The 18,195-nt window shown below is 48.2% G+C and overlaps 1 protein-coding gene across 1 annotated transcript in view; it reads right to left on the reverse strand.

The window, feature by feature from the left end:
* Positions 1-7,402: 7,402 nt before the first annotated feature.
* Positions 7,403-18,195, reverse strand: part of LOC148508030 (uncharacterized) — a 29,982-nt gene continuing 19,189 nt past the window's right edge. Inside the window, exons 6-7 of the mRNA XM_088445296.1 lie at positions 10,522-10,642; positions 7,403-9,230 (exon numbers count right to left, since the gene is read on the reverse strand). Coding sequence (XP_088301422.1) covers positions 8,056-9,230; positions 10,522-10,642 — 1,296 coding nt within the window. The 3' untranslated portion in view covers positions 7,403-8,055. The remainder of the gene's footprint in view (positions 9,231-10,521; positions 10,643-18,195) is intronic.

The raw sequence follows: 18,195 nt of genomic DNA on the forward strand, positions 1-18,195 counted from the left end.
ATGTCAGCTCACAAAAGCGTCTTGCAGAAGCTGTCACAGACTTATACTTGCTCAGAAAATGCTATCTGGTCCAATACTAGCTCCAACACCCCCAGTTTTACTTTAATGTGAATCTTGTTAAATCACCTTTTTTTTCCTTGCATTTGCGTTCTATACTATAGCTATACTCCAGTAAAATATCATGGTGACGTTGATATGCACTATACTGGCTATAATATAAAAATAATATCACTGGCGTCCATGAATGGGGTTGGGGACGGAGATCAGAGCTGTCAGAATCCTGACACTAATAGGTAAATCTCCAACTACTAAGCCTTACCCCCCCTCCCCGGGGTATGCAGTCGGGAAGCCGGCGGACCTAATCCCGCCTGTCATTAGACATACAGTCAGGTGCATAAATATTGGGACATTGACAGAATATTCATATTTTGGCCTCTATTCACCACCACAATGGCTTTGAAATGAAACAAACAAGATGTGCTTTAACTGCAGACTTTCAGATTTAATTTGAGGGTAATTACATCCAAATCAGGTGAACAGTGTAGGAATTACAGTGGTTTCTATATGTGCCTCCCACTTTTTAAGGGGCCAAAAGTAATGGGACTATCAACTCAAAAGCTATTTCATGGACAGGTGTGGGCTATTCCCTCATTATTTAATTATCAATTAAGCAGGTAAAAGGTCTGGAGTTGATTCTAGGTGTGACATTTGCATTTGGAATCAGTTGCTGTCAACTCTCAATATGAGATCCAAAGAGCTGTCACTATCAGTGAAACAAGCCATCATTAGGCTGAAAAATCAAAACAAACCCATCAGAGAGATAGCAAAAACATTAGGTGTGGCCAAATCAACTGTTTGGAACATTCTTAAAAAGAAAGAAAGCACCGGAGAGCTCAGCAACACCAAAAGACCCGGAGGACCACGGAAAACAACTGTGGTGGATGACAGAAGAATTATTTCCCTGGTGAAGAAAAACCCCTTCACAACAGTTGGTCAAATCAAGAACACTCTCCAGGAGGTAGGTGTATATGTGTCAAAGTCAACAATCAAGAAAAGACTTCACAAGAGTGAATATAGAGGGTTCACCACAAGATGTAAACCATTGGTGAGCCTCAAAAACAGGAAGACCAGATTAGAGTTTTCCAAAGAACATCTAAAAAAGCCATTACAGTTCTGGAACAACATCCTATGGACAGATGAGACAAAGATCAACTTGTACCAGAGTGATGGGAAGAGAAGAGTATGGAGAAGGAAAGGAATTGCTCATGATCCAAAACATACCACCTCATCAGTGAAGCATGGTGGTGGTAGTGTCATGGCGTGGGCATGTATGGCTGCCAATGGAACTGGTTCCCTTGTATTTATTGATGATGTGACTGCTGACAAAAGCAGCAGAATGAATTCTGAAGTGTTTCGGGCAATATAATATGCTCATATTCAGTCAAATGCTTCATTGGACGGCGCTTCACAGTGAAGATGGACAATTACCCGAAGCATACTGCAAAAGCAACCAAAGAGTTTTTTAAGGCTAAAAAGTGGAATGTTATGCAATGACCAAGTCAATCCCCTGACCTGAATCCTATTGAGCATGCATTTCACTTGATGAAGACAAAACTGAAGGGAAAATGCCCCAAGAACAAGCAGGAACTGAAGACATTTGCAGTAGAGGCCTGGCAGAGCATCACCAGGGATGAAACCCAGTGTCTGGTGCTATCTATGCGTTCCAGACTTCAGGCTATAATTGCCTGCAAAGGAATAGCAACAAAGTATTAAAAAGTGAAAGTTAGATTTAGGATTGTTTAGTTTGTCCCATTACTTTTGGCCCCTTAAAAAGTGGGAGGCACATAAAGAAACCGTTGTAATTCCTACACCGTTCACCTGATTTGGATGTAATTACCCTCAAATTAAATCTAAAAGTCTGCAGTTAAAGCACATCTTGTTTGTTTAATTTCAAAGCCATTGTGGTGGTGAATAGAGGCCAAAATATGAAAATTCTGTCAATGTCCCAATATTTATGCACCTGACTGTACGCCGGGAGACTGACGCCCGGCATCCCAATCGAAGGGACGCCGGGTGTGGATAGTCGTGCAGGGGGGGGGCTTTGCTGTTAGGTTTAGTGTTCCTGGGGGGCATTTAGGTGTTAGCATCCCCCTGGGAGTTAGGTTTAGGCTAGGGGAAGAGGGGTTAGGGTTAGGTACCCTCCCGGCGGACTTAGGTTTAGGCAGTGGGGAAGGGGGGGTTAGGTTTAAGCACTTAAGAGGGGGGATTAGGGTTAGGCACTGGGGGGGAGGTAAGGGTTAGGCACCCCTAAGGGAGGGTTAGGGGGTAGAATTAGATTAGAACATATTTACCTCAGGATGATCGGAATTTCCACTGCTGCTGGGATGCTGGTGTCGGGATTCCAACCGCCGGAATCATACAGATTCCCTCCCCGGTGTCTACCCCTAAACTCCTCCCCTAGTGCCTAACCCTAACCTCCCCTAAACACCAATACTTACCTGCGGGATTCTGACGGTCAGTATAATGGTGCCGGGATCCCGACTGCTGTCAGGATTCCGGCGTCGGTAATTAGACCGCTGGCATCCCGTATAGCGGGATGCTGACTACATCCCCATGAGTATATCCTAGATGTGGACTTCGACATGTCACATGATTTGTTCCTATACTTTTCAAGCTCACATCTACTTCTTAAAATGACTCTATTACTGATATCACGGATATTTACAAGATAGCTGCTCGATGTGCATCAATGTTACCAATACTTACGCAGGTAAGCGACATCGTATGCAGATGAGAAGGCAGCAGTAGCCGTCCCTATGCTCGGGTGATCTCTGGAACCATTAGCATGTTTTTGCAGCTGCGTACCAAGCAGAAACACAGCTGCAATCTGATTAGCGTCCGCCTCTAAATCAGGGCCTTAATTTGTATTGTCTGATATGACCTTCAAGACTCATTTACAAAAGGAACGTTTTAAATTCGAGTTTGGAAAACAAGTTCATTTCCAATTAATCCTTTTTACTCCAGGGTACAGCTAACGGAACTCTTAACAGCCCCATTCTTTTTGTGGTCGCACAAACATTGTAGACCTATCATGCATTTTGCTCCCCACTATCTCTGGCTTTTGCTTGCCATCCTGGTGCAAGTTAACCGTATTTTGATGGGAAATCTTCCGTTAAGACTTTTCGGAACAAGGACACTCGGCATCACTCTTGCTGTAAGGCCATCTTGTTTCGCTGGTAAACACATGAACTACATGGCCAAGCAAGATTTCACCAGCCTAGACAATTTTTATGTTCTTAGGGACGCTGGGGGCGAGAGGTCTGTTTAGTTTAATGGCTTCTAATGTTCCTGGCCAAATTCAAATCTTTTTGCCAAGTGTGCCCAGGTTGCAGGGCTATGAGTGGCTGCATGCTGGGGTGCACCACAGCCTGGATTATGTCCAACGGCTGCAGTGGTTTGCACTACACTGGGGGAGTGTAAATAAATAGCTGCTGAAGTCAGGACATAGGACCTCATTCCGACCATCGGGGCTTACGACAAGACCCTAAGGTTGGGTCTCTGCACTCGTAATCCCCAGGGAGCTTCTTGCTCTGTTTGAGCAGGAAACTACCCACTGACATCACTGATGATGTCAGTGCGGCCGCCCACAAAACGGTAGGCGTTCACATGGGAACGCCTCCATTTTGCAAACCACCCCCCCGGCCCGCCTACCAAACGGGGCGAGCTGTCGATCAACATTGACAGCCGCCTCATTTGGTAACGAGCTCCGTAGCGACAAGTTTCTCTGTCGCTCCGGGGCTTGCGCACGTGCAGTGCGGCCGCTGCGCGTGCACAGGCCTAACCATCGAGTTGGTTACGAGCGCATCGGCGTACGCGACCGACTCTGAATAAGGTCCATACAAGCCTCCTTGTACTTAATGGCACAAAGTAAATATATATTATATACTATTCCATTGTTCACCAGTGAAGTTTAATCTGTATATTGCACCGTTTCACCTTCAATAAGGCAAAGCAGTTTTGTGTATGAAGCTCTAGTACACGAGAACAGCCTTCTGCCTCATTTTGTAGGGCAACCGGCCCCTGATAAAATCCACCACCAGTGCCAGGTCTTCTAGCGATCAGGTCTTCTATCTGCAACTGCTGTAATCCTAGTAAGTAGTGTACTGTATACCCCATTTAAACTGCTTTATTTTAGCTGATAGGGGTTACAAATGCTCCGTTTTCAACCGTGACCAGCAGCAAACATCTACAAAGATAAAGCATAAATCAGTGTAGCTCTATGCGTACAACGGTGCCTAACAGCTGTGACGTAAAGTGGGCCTGATTCAGACCCGCTTGCGAGCGCTCGCAAGCGGGACGATGGTGCCCTAGTGCGCATGATGGAGGGAGCTCCGTCGTGCGCATGTGCGAGACCCGAATAACGACGGGGAAGCCGTCGCTCCGGGACTCGCACCAAAGGGGGCGTGCTGTCGATGTTGATTGACAGCACGCCCCCTTTGGTGGGCGTGCCTGCCAGACGGAGGCGTTTCCATGGGAACGCCTACCGTCTGGGTCCGGCCCCACTGACATCACTAGTGATGTCAGTGGGATGTCACTAGTGATGTCAGTGGGAGTGATTTTGGCTCTGATAGAGCCAAAATCACTCCAGGGCTTGCGGTCACCGAGACCCTACCGCAGGTTCTCGTCGCAAGCCCGATGGTCGCAATGGTCTTGACCATCGCGACCATCTTTTTGGCCGCTCGCATATGCTGTGGGTGGTCACCCACAGCTATGCGAGCGGCCAGGAGGCCGCTGCAAGTTTAGGTAGGAGGGCCCTGATTCAGAGCGAGCGCTCTGGTCAGAGCGTCCGGCTCTGAATCAGGCCCAGTATTCCAATGTACGTTTTAGACCAAAGCCTAAAGCAGATGTTGTGCCCTATCCAACCCCATTAGCAGAACGCTACCATTACTGGAGTAAAAATAACCCTGCTGCATTTTCTAAACATACATTCCCAAAGAAATTAATTCAATTCATCTTCAATATGGCTACTGGAGTTATATTTCAGTTTTAATTGTAGTTTTGCTACAACTGAAATCCAGTCACTGTAGTGGCTACTTACTCCAAATCACTATTGAAAGTTGCCTCCAAAACCCTACATAAATACTTTGCTCTTCTATTTTTAGTTACTAAATACCTTCCCAGTTATGCGCTTCAATCAGACATCAACCTCAATACCAGCTTTAAGACTTCACCCGTTTCATTGCTCTATGTCTCTAGAACAGTCCTGGCCAACCAGTGGCTCTCCAGCTGTTGTGGAACTACAAGTCCCAGCATGCTTCGCCAGCTGATCGGTGAGAAAGTATGCTGGGACCTGTAGTTTTTACAACAGCTGGAGAGCCACCGGTTGGCCAGGCCTGCTCTAGAGCACCCTTAGAACACACCTCATCTGGAAAGGCTGTGAAATTTTCTCTTCAACCAGTCTATCGGAGACACCACCACTCCAGTCTCCTTTCACAATGCAACAGTCCCCTATTCTGCCCACCACCAGGATGGCACTACCACTGGACGAACCTAGGGTACCAGAATTTACAGGTGTATAAAACAATGAACACATGACGCTGTGTTATTTAACCAATAACGCCCTCAAACTGAGAACTGGGCGGCGAAATAAGGACAGCGCCAAGCAGCACCTTACATATGACGAGGCCAGTGTTGCTCATCCATTTTGCACATAAACAGAATGTTTGGCGCTGGCAGATTGTCACAGACCAGCAGCGCCATACTCCCAAAAGGAGACAATGCTGCCCCGCCCCTGCTCCCCTCCTCGTAAGTACTTAACACTCCATCTTTTCCTCCTCATTGTAGTTTACCTTTGTACAAAACCTGCCTGGACGGCCGTTCCAAACAGCACGGTTGAGCACTTGGCCAGGTCCATAACTTGTGGATATTCTGAAGCTTGGCATTGCTATATGCCTGACTCTTTTCTAGATGTCAATAATACACTAATTGTGAACCAATGGGGCTAAAGATATGATGGATAATAATAACTGATAGTCTTTCAGCTGCTGTATCTTAAAGAGAGCCTTCTGTATAGCTCTTCACAAAACGGAACACAAAATAAACAATGAAGAGATGTTGGGGGTGTATAAAGGATAACATGGTTTATAAGGGGTGGATTGTGTAACGTAAAAAAGAAAACAAAATTCCTGATATTAACTTTTTAATTAAACAACCTTCTTAGCAGATCTAGGCAAACCCTTTCGGGTATATTTACTAAACAGCGAGTCTTCAAAGCCTCCAATTACGCTCAGAGAAGCAGCCTGTGCAGCGCTCACCATCTTAAAAGCTGCCAGCAAAACTGACTTCTGAATCAGACCCTTAAGCTAGGTACACACTATGCAATTATTGGGCCAATTTGGTGATAATCGGGTGATCAGCCTGTTTTATCGTTTAGTGTTTAGGCATGAGCGTTTAGGCGGTAAAAAAAAAACAGCCATAAATGCTCTCCCTTGAATATTGAAATCGGTCAGACCTGCCAGAAGAGATCGACCAAAAAGTTCTGATATCGTGTAGTGCAGTGATTTTCAACCTGTTTCAACTTGCGGCACACCGAACACGATTGTAAATTGCCAAGGCACACCATCAGACCCCCACAGAGAAAAACACGCACATTGCCCCTCACAGAAGACAAAAAAAAAAATACATTGGGCCCCCACTTAAAAAGAAATAATAACACGGGCCACTAGTGAGCACTGTGCGGGCAGGATGGCGAAGTGCGTGACCTATGAGGTCACACTGCCGCATCTCTATTGGCTGCGGCTGAGCCACCCGGAATAACCCAGCGCTGCCCGAGCCCAAAGTTAGGAGCTTCACTGCGGGCATCTCCAGTGCCGCTTCTCCGGCAGCACACTTGGGAACCTCCCTGCCGCGGCACAGTGGTTGAAAAACGCTGGTGTAGTGTGTGGGCATTCACGATAATCAGCCCATTGCTACGAATTTTCCCGATTACCTCATCCTCCTTGTGGACGGACATACGCAAATTCTCGATCCATGAGCCTGAAAATCGTCAGCTCATTCAGCTAGATTGTAGAGTGTGCACAGGATTTTTCACTTGCAGAAAAACTGTGCTGACTGCCGGTTCGAAGCACAAAAACTGCATAGTGTGTACCTAGCTTTAATATTCCTGGCAACCCAAAGCTAAAACACAAGAGAGGTTATATCTGTGCAGAAAAGAGCTGCAAACGTCACCTGCTCCAGACCTTTGTAGAAATATGGCTGCGTTCGGTGATCAATTTCAGAATTATTTTGGGAAAGTACGCTGGTGTATGAAGGAAAAGTAAATCAACCATTACAAATATCTTTTTCTCAGTTATTTTCTCAACAAAAACCTTGAGAATGAAGACATGAGACGTATTTACCTCAGTAAGTTAATGAGGGTACAAGCAGATTTGTTTTATTACCAGAGGTTATTATTACAGAACAAGCACAGACGCACATCAAAAGATATTCAGGTCTTTAATAAAAAGACATTGTTATTTTCAATATGAAAAACAAAAAGAAAAGAAAAGAATGGAACGGTGTAAAATAATTAAAATGTGTAACTTAGATATTTCTTGGATCAAGTTTAGTCTGCAATAAAAACAAAAATAACTATCCCTGCAATAATGTAATATATGTATAACAAAAGGTTTCCCAGCAAGAAAATATGCTCTCTTCGGTAATTGTCGAACAGTATCTATAAGTAAAATACAGACGCTTGCTGGGACAACTAATACTTTGGCCACATAACGCAAAAGGAAAGACTTGGTTGATAAAGACCAAACATAAAATGAGTCGACAGAAGACAAAAGACAGAAAAACACCATCAATGGTGTCACCCATATGAACTTGCATTCGTTTGGAAGGGCGACGTCTGACAGACTGCATGCTAATATTTATAAGGTCACAAAGATTTGGAATCCACTTAACAATTATAAAACATGACCGGAGAAATGGCTTCTTCCACGAAGAATTCCGAAATGTCTTTCATGGCATGAGGTTTGATCAAAAGTAACTACACAGTTTATAGCTGACGTTTCACAAGACCTGCTTCACATACAAAACCTCTCCCACGTTCCGGGCACCCAAAGGACTTCTCTCCATGTGAATTGCCTGGTGGACGATCAGATTACTATTTCTGGTGAAACATTTACCACAAGTGGGGCAAGAGTATGGTTTCTCTCCTGTGTGGCCTGTGAGGTGGTTTAAGAGACTGGGTTTATTGGAAAATACTTTTCCGCACTCGGGGCACGTGAGCCTCTCTCTTCGGTGATCTCTCCGATGGTTGGCAAAATCTGATCTGCGGACAAAAGTTTCTGGACACTCCGAACACTTGTAAGAAGTATCTTTCTTGACGGACGGGGAGCTGCCTTCTTCGCACGAGACGGAGTCGTCCAAGACAGGGGTAGATTTACGTTTTTTCTGATCTTTGGAAGTAGAAGTCTGAGTTTCTACAGCAATTTCATCTTCATCTGAGGCAAAGCCCTCCTCAATTGGTGCAAATGTATATTTGGTGTGTGCATGTTTTATAAGTGCACTAACATCCGTGTCTAAGCTACTTCCTTCATCAAAACCTAAAAAATCCTTCTGCAGATGGTGGTTTTCATACATCGGTGGACTATGTTCTGTGTGAGTAGATGGACGCGGAGGGTAATTGGTATAAGTGCTGGTGACATTTTCTTCATCACATGAATCTGTCTCCTCACTGGCATAATTAGATGCATACGGTACATGATCTGTGTGTGTGTAAATGTCAGTGTCTGTGAAATTTTCTTCTTCTTCATCCGAGACAGATACTTCTTTTATATGAAGAGATGCATGATCGGCGAGTGAATAGTCGTCTGTGTCTGTGATATTTTCTTCTTCACTTGAGACCAATTCCTCCTTAATATGAGTAGATGTATACTGTGTATGACCTGTGGGTGTATACATGTCAGTGTCTGTGAGGTCTCCTCCATCACATGAGACCGATTCCTCCTTAATATCAGTAGATGTATACTGTGTATGACCTGTGGGTGTATACATGTCACTATCTGTGAGGTTTCCTTCCTCACATGTGACTGATTCCTCCTTAATAGGAGTAGATGTACTTTGTATATGATCCGCAGGTGTATAAATGTCAGTGTCTGTAAGGTTTCCTTCTTCACGCGAGACTGTTTCCTCCTTAATACGAGTAGTGGTATATTGACCCAATCTATTTACCAATATATCTGCTGCAAAGAAATAATAAAAAAAATTATAAAAAAATAGACTGATTTCAGAAAAAAAAAAAGTTATTGTGCATTCATACAATACACACTGGTTATATATTCTGTATATAAGATAACATATTAATATAGTTTATTTATATGGAGCCACAAGGGGCCAGATGCGCCTTGCAAAGTACATAAACAGTAAGAACAAAACAAAAAAGTGACTTACAGTACAAAACATAGCGGAACATGGACAAGGTTTATACACATTCGGTATGCATGACCGGCAGTACGATTCCCGGCTGCGGCAGCCCGACAAAAGAACAGAGCCCGGCAGCGGAAGACCGTCAGCGCTGGAAATCCCGATCGTCCCTAGGTATCTACTAAACTGATCTAACCCCCTAACCCTCCTTTAGGGTGCCTAACCCTAACCTCCCCCCCAAGTGCCTAGACCTAATCCCCCCTCTAAGTGCCTAACCCTAACCCCCCCCTTCCCCGCTGCCTAAACCTAAAGCTGGTCACACACTAGACCAACTTACATCCAACCAGCCAACTAGTTGATTGGTTGGAATGAAAATCTGGTAACGTATGGGAGTAACTGATGATCAGCAATTTGCTCCTAAATGCCAGAAAACAGATGAAAATAGTCATCAGACAAGTCTGTTAAATGTTTGATCTGAACAATTTGTTCAAACAACAGGAATTGCCCATTTTCCGGCGTTTGGGAGCAAATTGCTGATTGCCATTTGCTTTCATACCTTACCAGATTTTCATTCCAACCAACCAACTAGTTGGCTGGTTGGATGTAAGTTGGTCTAGTGTGTGGCCAGCTTAAGTCCCAGGGGGGGGTGCCTAACCCTGAATCCCAGGAGGGGGTGTCCTAACCCTCCCTCCCCCTAGCCTAACCCTCCCAGGGGGGTGCGTAACCCTAATACCCCCCGGATGCCCTAAACCTAACCCACCCCCACCGCGGCTGTCTGCTCGCGGCATCCCTTCGATCGGGATGCCTGGCGCCGGTCTGCCGGCCTCGGGAAAATGACAGGCGTCTAGATTTTAGACGCCGGTCATTAATCCCTAGGCGGGATAGAGGATTCGGGAAGCAAGCGCCGGCTTCCTAAACGTAACCCGTTTATACACATTATTGCAGCAGCAGTCATAGCACCAAAATAAGCAGCGGGGCGGCAGAGCCCAAAGGTTTGGTGCTGCTGTTGACAGTGTAGTGGGGATGATGGTATTAGTGAGGGAAGTAAAAGCACATGAGGGAAGAGGGCCCTGCTCATGAGAGCTTAGCATAGAATACACATCCTCTTACCAGGTGTTCCGAGGTGCTGGCGATTCTCCATCATACCATCCTTGTACACACCTTTGTGTCCTAAATTCTTCACTTTGTCCATGCAGAAATAGACAGTAGCATCGTCACACCTTATAGGTACCTATCACACACAGACAATGATACAGTCAGTCATAATTCAAACACAGCCCCTGGTGTTACTGTACAATGTCCCATTCCCAGCAGTCACCTCTCCAGTCATCACCCAGACACATCCCCTGGTGTTACTGTATAATGCCCCATTCCCAGCAGTCACCACCCAGACACATCCCCTGGTGTTACTGTATAATGTCCCATTCCCAGCAGTCACCTCTCCAGTCATCACCCAGACACATCCCCTGGTGTTACTGTATAATGTCCCATTCCCAGCAGTCACCTCTCCAGTCACCACCCAGACACATCCCCTGGTGTTACTGTATAATGTCCCATTCCCAGCAGTCACCTCTCCAGTCATCACCCAGACACATCCCCTGGTGTTACTGTATAATGTCCCATTCCCAGCAGTCACCTCTCCAGTCATCACCCAGACACATCCCCTGGTGTTACTGTATAATGTCCCATTCCCAGCAGTCACCTCCCCAGTCATCACCCAGACACATCCCCTGGAGTTACTGTATAATGCCCCATTCCCAGCAGTCACCACCCAGACACATCCCCTGGTGTTATTGTATAATGTCCCATTCCCAGCAGTCACCTCTCCAGTCACCACCCAGACACATCCCCTGGTGTTACTGTATAATGCCCCATTCCCAGCAGTCACCTCTCCAGTCATCACCCAGACACATCCCCTGGTGTTACTGTATAATATCCCATTCCCAGCAGTCACCTCTCCAGTCGTCATCACCCAGACACATCCCCTGGTGTTACTGTATAATGTCCCATTCCCAGCAGTCACCACCCAGACACATCCCCTGGTGTTACTGTATAATGCCCCATTCCCAGCAGTCACCTCTCCAGTCATCACCCAGACACATCCCCTGGTGTTACTGTATAATGCCCCATTCCCAGCAGTCACCACCCAGACACATCCCCTGGTGTTACTGTATAATGTCCCATTCCCAGCAGTCACCTCTCCAGTCATCACCCAGACACATCCCCTGGTGTTACTGTATAATGTCCCATTCCCAGTAGTCACCACCCAGACACATCCCCTGGTGTTACTGTATAATGTCCCTTTCCCAGCAGTCACCTCTCCAGTCATCACCCAGACACATCCCCTGGTGTTACTGTATAATGTCCCATTCCCAGCAGTCACCTCTCCAGTCACCACCCAGACACATCCCCTGGTGTTACTGTATAATGTCCCATTCCCAGCAGTCACCTCTCCAGTCATCACCCAGACACATCCCCTGGTGTTACTGTATAATGTCCCATTCCCAGCAGTCACCTCTCCAGTCATCACCCAGACACATCCCCTGGTGTTACTGTATAATGTCCCATTCCCAGCAGTCACCACCCAGACACATCCCCTGGTGTTACTGTATAATGCCCCATTCCCAGCAGTCACCTCTCCAGTCACCACCCAGACACATCCCCTGGTGTTACTGTATAATGCCCCATTCCCAGCAGTCACCTCTCCAGTCATCACCCAGACACATCCCCTGGTGTTACTGTATAATGTCCCATTCCCAGCAGTCACCTCTCCAGTCATCACCCAGACACATCCCCTGGTGTTACTGTATAATGTCCCATTCCCAGCAGTCACCACCCAGACACATCCCCTGGTGTTACTGTATAATGCCCCATTCCCAGCAGTCACCTCTCCAGTCACCACCCAGACACATCCCCTGGTGTTACTGTATAATGCCCCATTCCCAGCAGTCACCTCTCCAGTCATCACCCAGACACATCCCCTGGTGTTACTGTATAATGTCCCATTCCCAGCAGTCACCTCTCCAGTCATCACCCAGACACATCCCCTGGTGTTACTGTATAATGTCCCATTCCCAGCAGTCACCACCCAGACACAGCCCCTGGTGTTACTGTATAATGTCCCATTCCCAGCAGTCACCTCTCCAGTCATCACCCAGACACATCCCCTGGTGTTACTGTATAATGCCCCATTCCCAGCAGTCACCACCCAGACACATCCCCTGGTGTTACTGTATAATGTCCCATTCCCAGCAGTCACCTCTCCAGTCATCACCCAGACATATCCCCTGGTGTTACTGTATAATGTCCCATTCCCAGTAGTCACCACCCAGACACATCCCCTGGTGTTACTGTATAATGTCCCTTTCCCAGCAGTCACCTCTCCAGTCATCACCCAGACACATCCCCTGGTGTTACTGTATAATGTCCCATTCCCAGCAGTCACCTCTCCAGTCATCACCCAGACACATCCCCTGGTGTTACTGTATAATGTCCCATTCCCAGCAGTCACCTCTCCAGTCATCACCCAGACACATCCCCTGGTGTTACTGTATAATGTCCCATTCCCAGCAGTCACCTCTCCAGTCATCACCCAGACACATCCCCTGGTGTTACTGTATAATGTCCCATTCCCAGCAGTCACCTCTCCAGTCATCACCCAGACACATCCCCTGGTGTTACTGTATAATGTCCCATTCCCAGCAGTCACCACCCAGACACATCCCCTGGTGTTACTGTATAATGCCCCATTCCCAGCAGTCACCTCTCCAGTCATCACCCAGACACATCCCCTGGTGTTACTGTATAATGCCCCATTCCCAGCAGTCACCTCTCCAGTCACCACCCAGACACATCCCCTGGTGTTACTGTATAATGCCCCATTCCCAGCAGTCACCTCTCCAGTCACCACCCAGACACATCCCCTGGTGTTACTGTATAATGCCCCATTCCCAGCAGTCACCTCTCCAGTCACCACCCAGACACATCCCCTGGTGTTACTGTATAATGCCCCATTCCCAGCAGTCACCTCTCCAGTCATCACCGAGACACATCCCCTGGTGTTACTGTATAATGTCCCATTCCCAGTAGTCACCACCCAGACACATCCCCTGGTGTTACTGTATAATGCCCCATTCCCAGCAGTCACCTCTCCAGTCATCACCCAGACACATCCCCTGGTGTTACTGTATAATGTCCCATTCCCAGCAGTCACCACCCAGACACATCCCCTGGTGTTACTGTATAATGTCCCATTCCCAGCAGTCACCTCTCCAGTCATCACCCAGACACATCCCCTGGTGTTACTGTATAATGTCCCATTCCCAGCAGTCACCACCCAGACACATCCCCTGGTGTTACTGTATAATGTCCCATTCCCAGCAGTCACCTCTCCAGTCATCACCCAGACACATCCCCTGGTGTTACTGTATAATGTCCCATTCCCAGGAGTCACCACCCAGACACATCCCCTGGTGTTACTGTATAATGCCCCATTCCCAGCAGTCACCTCTCCAGTCACCACCCAGACACATCCCCTGGTGTTACTGTATAATGCCCCATTGCCAGCAGTCACCTCTCCAGTCATCACCCAGACACATCCCCTGGTGTTACTGTATAATGTCCCATTCCCAGCAGTCACCTCTCCAGTCATCACCCAGACACATCCCCTGGTGTTACTGTATAATGTCCCATTCCCAGCAGTCACCACCCAGACACAGCCCCTGGTGTTACTGTATAATGTCCCATTCCCAGCAGTCACCTCTCCAGTCACCACCCAGACACATCCCCTGGTGTTACTGTATAATGCCCCATTCCCAGCAGTCACCTCTCCAGTCACCACCCAGACACATCCCCTGGTGTTACTGTATAATGCCCCATTCCCAGCAGTCACCTCTCCAGTCATCACCCAGACACATCCCCTGGTGTTACTGTATAATGTCCCATTCCCAGCAGTCACCTCTCCAGTCATCACCCAGACACATCCCCTGGTGTTACTGTATAATGTCCCATTCCCAGCAGTCACCACCAAGACACATCCCCTGGTGTTACTGTATAATGCCCCATTCCCAGCAGTCACCTCTCCAGTCATCACCCAGACACATCCCCTGGTGTTACTGTATAATGCCCCATTCCCAGCAGTCACCTCTCCAGTCACCACCCAGACACATCCCCTGGTGTTACTGTATAATGCCCCATTTCCAGCAGTCACCTCTCCAGTCACCACCCAGACACATCCCCTGGTGTTACTATATAATGCCCCATTCCCAGCAGTCACCTCTCCAGTCACCACCCAGACACATCCCCTGGTGTTACTGTATAATGCCCCATTCCCAGCAGTCACCTCTCCAGTCACCACCCAGACACATCCCCTGGTGTTACTGTATAATGCCCCATTCCCAGCAGTCACCTCTCCAGTCACCACCCAGACACATCCCCTGGTGTTACTGTATAATGTCCCATTCCCAGCAGTCACCTCTCCAGTCATCACCCAGACACATCCCCTGGTGTTACTGTATAATGTCCCATTCCCAGCAGTCACCACCCAGACACATCCCCTGGTGTTACTGTATAATGCCCCATTCCCAGCAGTCACCTCTCCAGTCACCACCCAGACACATCCCCTGGTGTTACTGTATAATGCCCCATTCCCAGCAGTCACCTCTCCAGTCATCACCCAGACACATCCCCTGGTGTTACTGTATAATGTCCCATTCCCAGCAGTCACCTCTCCAGTCATCACCCAGACACATCCCCTGGTGTTACTGTATAATGTCCCATTCCCAGCAGTCACCACCCAGACACATCCCCTGGTGTTACTGTATAATGCCCCATTCCCAGCAGTCACCTCTCCAGTCACCACCCAGACACATCCCCTGGTGTTACTGTATAATGCCCCATTCCCAGCAGTCACCTCTCCAGTCATCACCCAGACACATCCCCTGGTGTTACTGTATAATGTCCCATTCCCAGCAGTCACCTCTCCAGTCATCACCCAGACACATCCCCTGGTGTTACTGTATAATGTCCCATTCCCAGCAGTCACCACCCAGACACAGCCCCTGGTGTTACTGTATAATGTCCCATTCCCAGCAGTCACCTCTCCAGTCATCACCCAGACACATCCCTTGGTGTTACTGTATAATGCCCCATTCCCAGCAGTCACCACCCAGATACATCCCCTGGTGTTACTGTATAATGTCCCATTCCCAGCAGTCACCTCTCCAGTCATCACCCAGACACATCCCCTGGTGTTACTGTATAATGTCCCATTCCCAGTAGTCACCACCCAGACACATCCCCTGGTGTTACTGTATAATGTCCCTTTCCCAGCAGTCACCTCTCCAGTCATCACCCAGACACATCCCCTGGTGTTACTGTATAATGTCCCATTCCCAGCAGTCACCTCTCCAGTCATCACCCAGACACATCCCCTGGTGTTACTGTATAATGTCCCATTCCCAGCAGTCACCTCTCCAGTCATCACCCAGACACATCCCCTGGTGTTACTGTATAATGTCCCATTCCCAGCAGTCACCACCCAGACACATCCCCTGGTGTTACTGTATAATGCCCCATTCCCAGCAGTCACCTCTCCAGTCATCACCCAGACACATCCCCTGGTGTTACTGTATAATGCCCCATTCCCAGCAGTCACCTCTCCAGTCACCACCCAGACACATCCCCTGGTGTTACTGTATAATGCCCCATTCCCAGCAGTCACCTCTCCAGTCACCACCCAGACACATCCCCTGGTGTTACTGTATAATGCCCCATTCCCAGCAGTCACCTCACCAGTCACCACCCAGACACATCCCCTGGTGTTACTGTATAATGCCCCATTCCCAGCAGTCACCTCTCCAGTCATCACCGAGACACATCCCCTGGTGTTACTGTATAATGTCCCATTCCCAGTAGTCACCACCCAGACACATCCCCTGGTGTTACTGTATAATGTCCCTTTCCCAGCAGTCACCTCTCCAGTCATCACCCAGACACATCCCCTGGTGTTACTGTATAATGTCCCATTCCCAGCAGTCACCTCTCCAGTCATCACCCAGACACATCCCCTGGTGTTACTGTATAATGTCCCATTCCCAGCAGTCACCTCTCCAGTCATCACCCAGACACATCCCCTGGTGTTACTGTATAATGTCCCATTCCCAGCAGTCACCTCTCCAGTCATCACCCAGACACATCCCCTGGTGTTACTGTATAATGTCCCATTCCCAGCAGTCACCTCCCCAGTCATCACCCAGACACATCCCCAGGTGTTACTGTATAATGCCCCATTCCCAGCAGTCACCACCCAGACACATCCCCTGGTGTTATTGTATAATGTCCCATTCCCAGCAGTCACCTCTCCAGTCATCACCCAGACACATCCCCTGGTGTTACTGTATAATGTCCCATTCCCAGCAGTCACCTCCCAGACACATCCCCTGGTGTTACTGTATAATGCCCCATTCCCAGCAGTCACCACCCAGACACATCCCCTGGTGTTATTGTATAATGTCCCATTCCCAGCAGTCACCTCTCCAGTCTTCACCCAGACACATCCCCTGGTGTTACTGTATAATGTCCCATTCCCAGCAGTCACCTCTCCAGTCATCACCCAGACACATCCCCTGGTGTTACTGTATAATGTCCCATTCCCAGCAGTCACCACCAAGACACATCCCCTGGTGTTACTGTATAATGCCCCATTCCCAGCAGTCACCTCTCCAGTCATCACCCAGACACATCCCCTGGTGTTACTGTATAATGCCCCATTCCCAGCAGTCACCTCTCCAGTCACCACCCAGACACATCCCCTGGTGTTACTGTATAATGCCCCATTCCCAGCAGTCACCTCTCCAGTCACCACCCAGACACATCCCCTGGTGTTACTGTATAATGCCCCATTCCCAGCAGTCACCTCTCCAGTCACCACCCAGACACATCCCTTGGTGTTACTGTATAATGCCCCATTCCCAGCAGTCACCTCTCCAGTCATCACCCAGACACATCCCCTGGTGTTACTGTATAATGTCCCATTCCCAGCAGTCACCACCCAGACACATCCCCTGGTGTTACTGTATAATGTCCCATTCCCAGCAGTCACCACCCAGACACATCCCCTGGTGTTACTGTATAATGCCCCATTCCCAGCAGTCACCTCTCCAGTCACCACCCAGACATCCCCTGGTGTTACTGTATAATGCCCCATTCCCAGCAGTCACCTCTCCAGTCATCACCCAGACACATCCCCTGGTGTTACTGTATAATGTCCCATTCCCAGCAGTCACCTCTCCAGTCATCACCCAGACACATCCCCTGGTGTTACTGTATAATGTCCCATTCCCAGCAGTCACCACCCAGACACATCCCCTGGTGTTACTGTATAATGTCCCATTCCCAGCAGTCACCTCTCCAGTCATCACCCAGACACATCCCCTGGTGTTACTGTATAATGTCCCATTCCCAGCAGTCACCACCCAGACACATCCCCTGGTGTTACTGTATAATGCCCCATTCCCAGCAGTCACCTCTCCAGTCACCACCCAGACACATCCCCTGGTGTTACTGTATAATGCCCCATTGCCAGCAGTCACCTCTCCAGTCATCACCCAGACACATCCCCTGGTGTTACTGTATAATGTCCCATTCCCAGCAGTCACCTCTCCAGTCATCACCCAGACACATCCCCTGGTGTTACTGTATAATGTCCCATTCCCAGCAGTCACCACCCAGACACAGCCCCTGGTGTTACTGTATAATGTCCCATTCCCAGCAGTCACCTCTCCA

The sequence above is a fragment of the Taudactylus pleione genome, unplaced genomic scaffold (assembly GCF_031769625.1).
Source record: "Taudactylus pleione unplaced genomic scaffold, aTauple2 ptg000377l, whole genome shotgun sequence".
Classification (NCBI taxonomy): domain Eukaryota; kingdom Metazoa; phylum Chordata; class Amphibia; order Anura; family Myobatrachidae; genus Taudactylus; species Taudactylus pleione.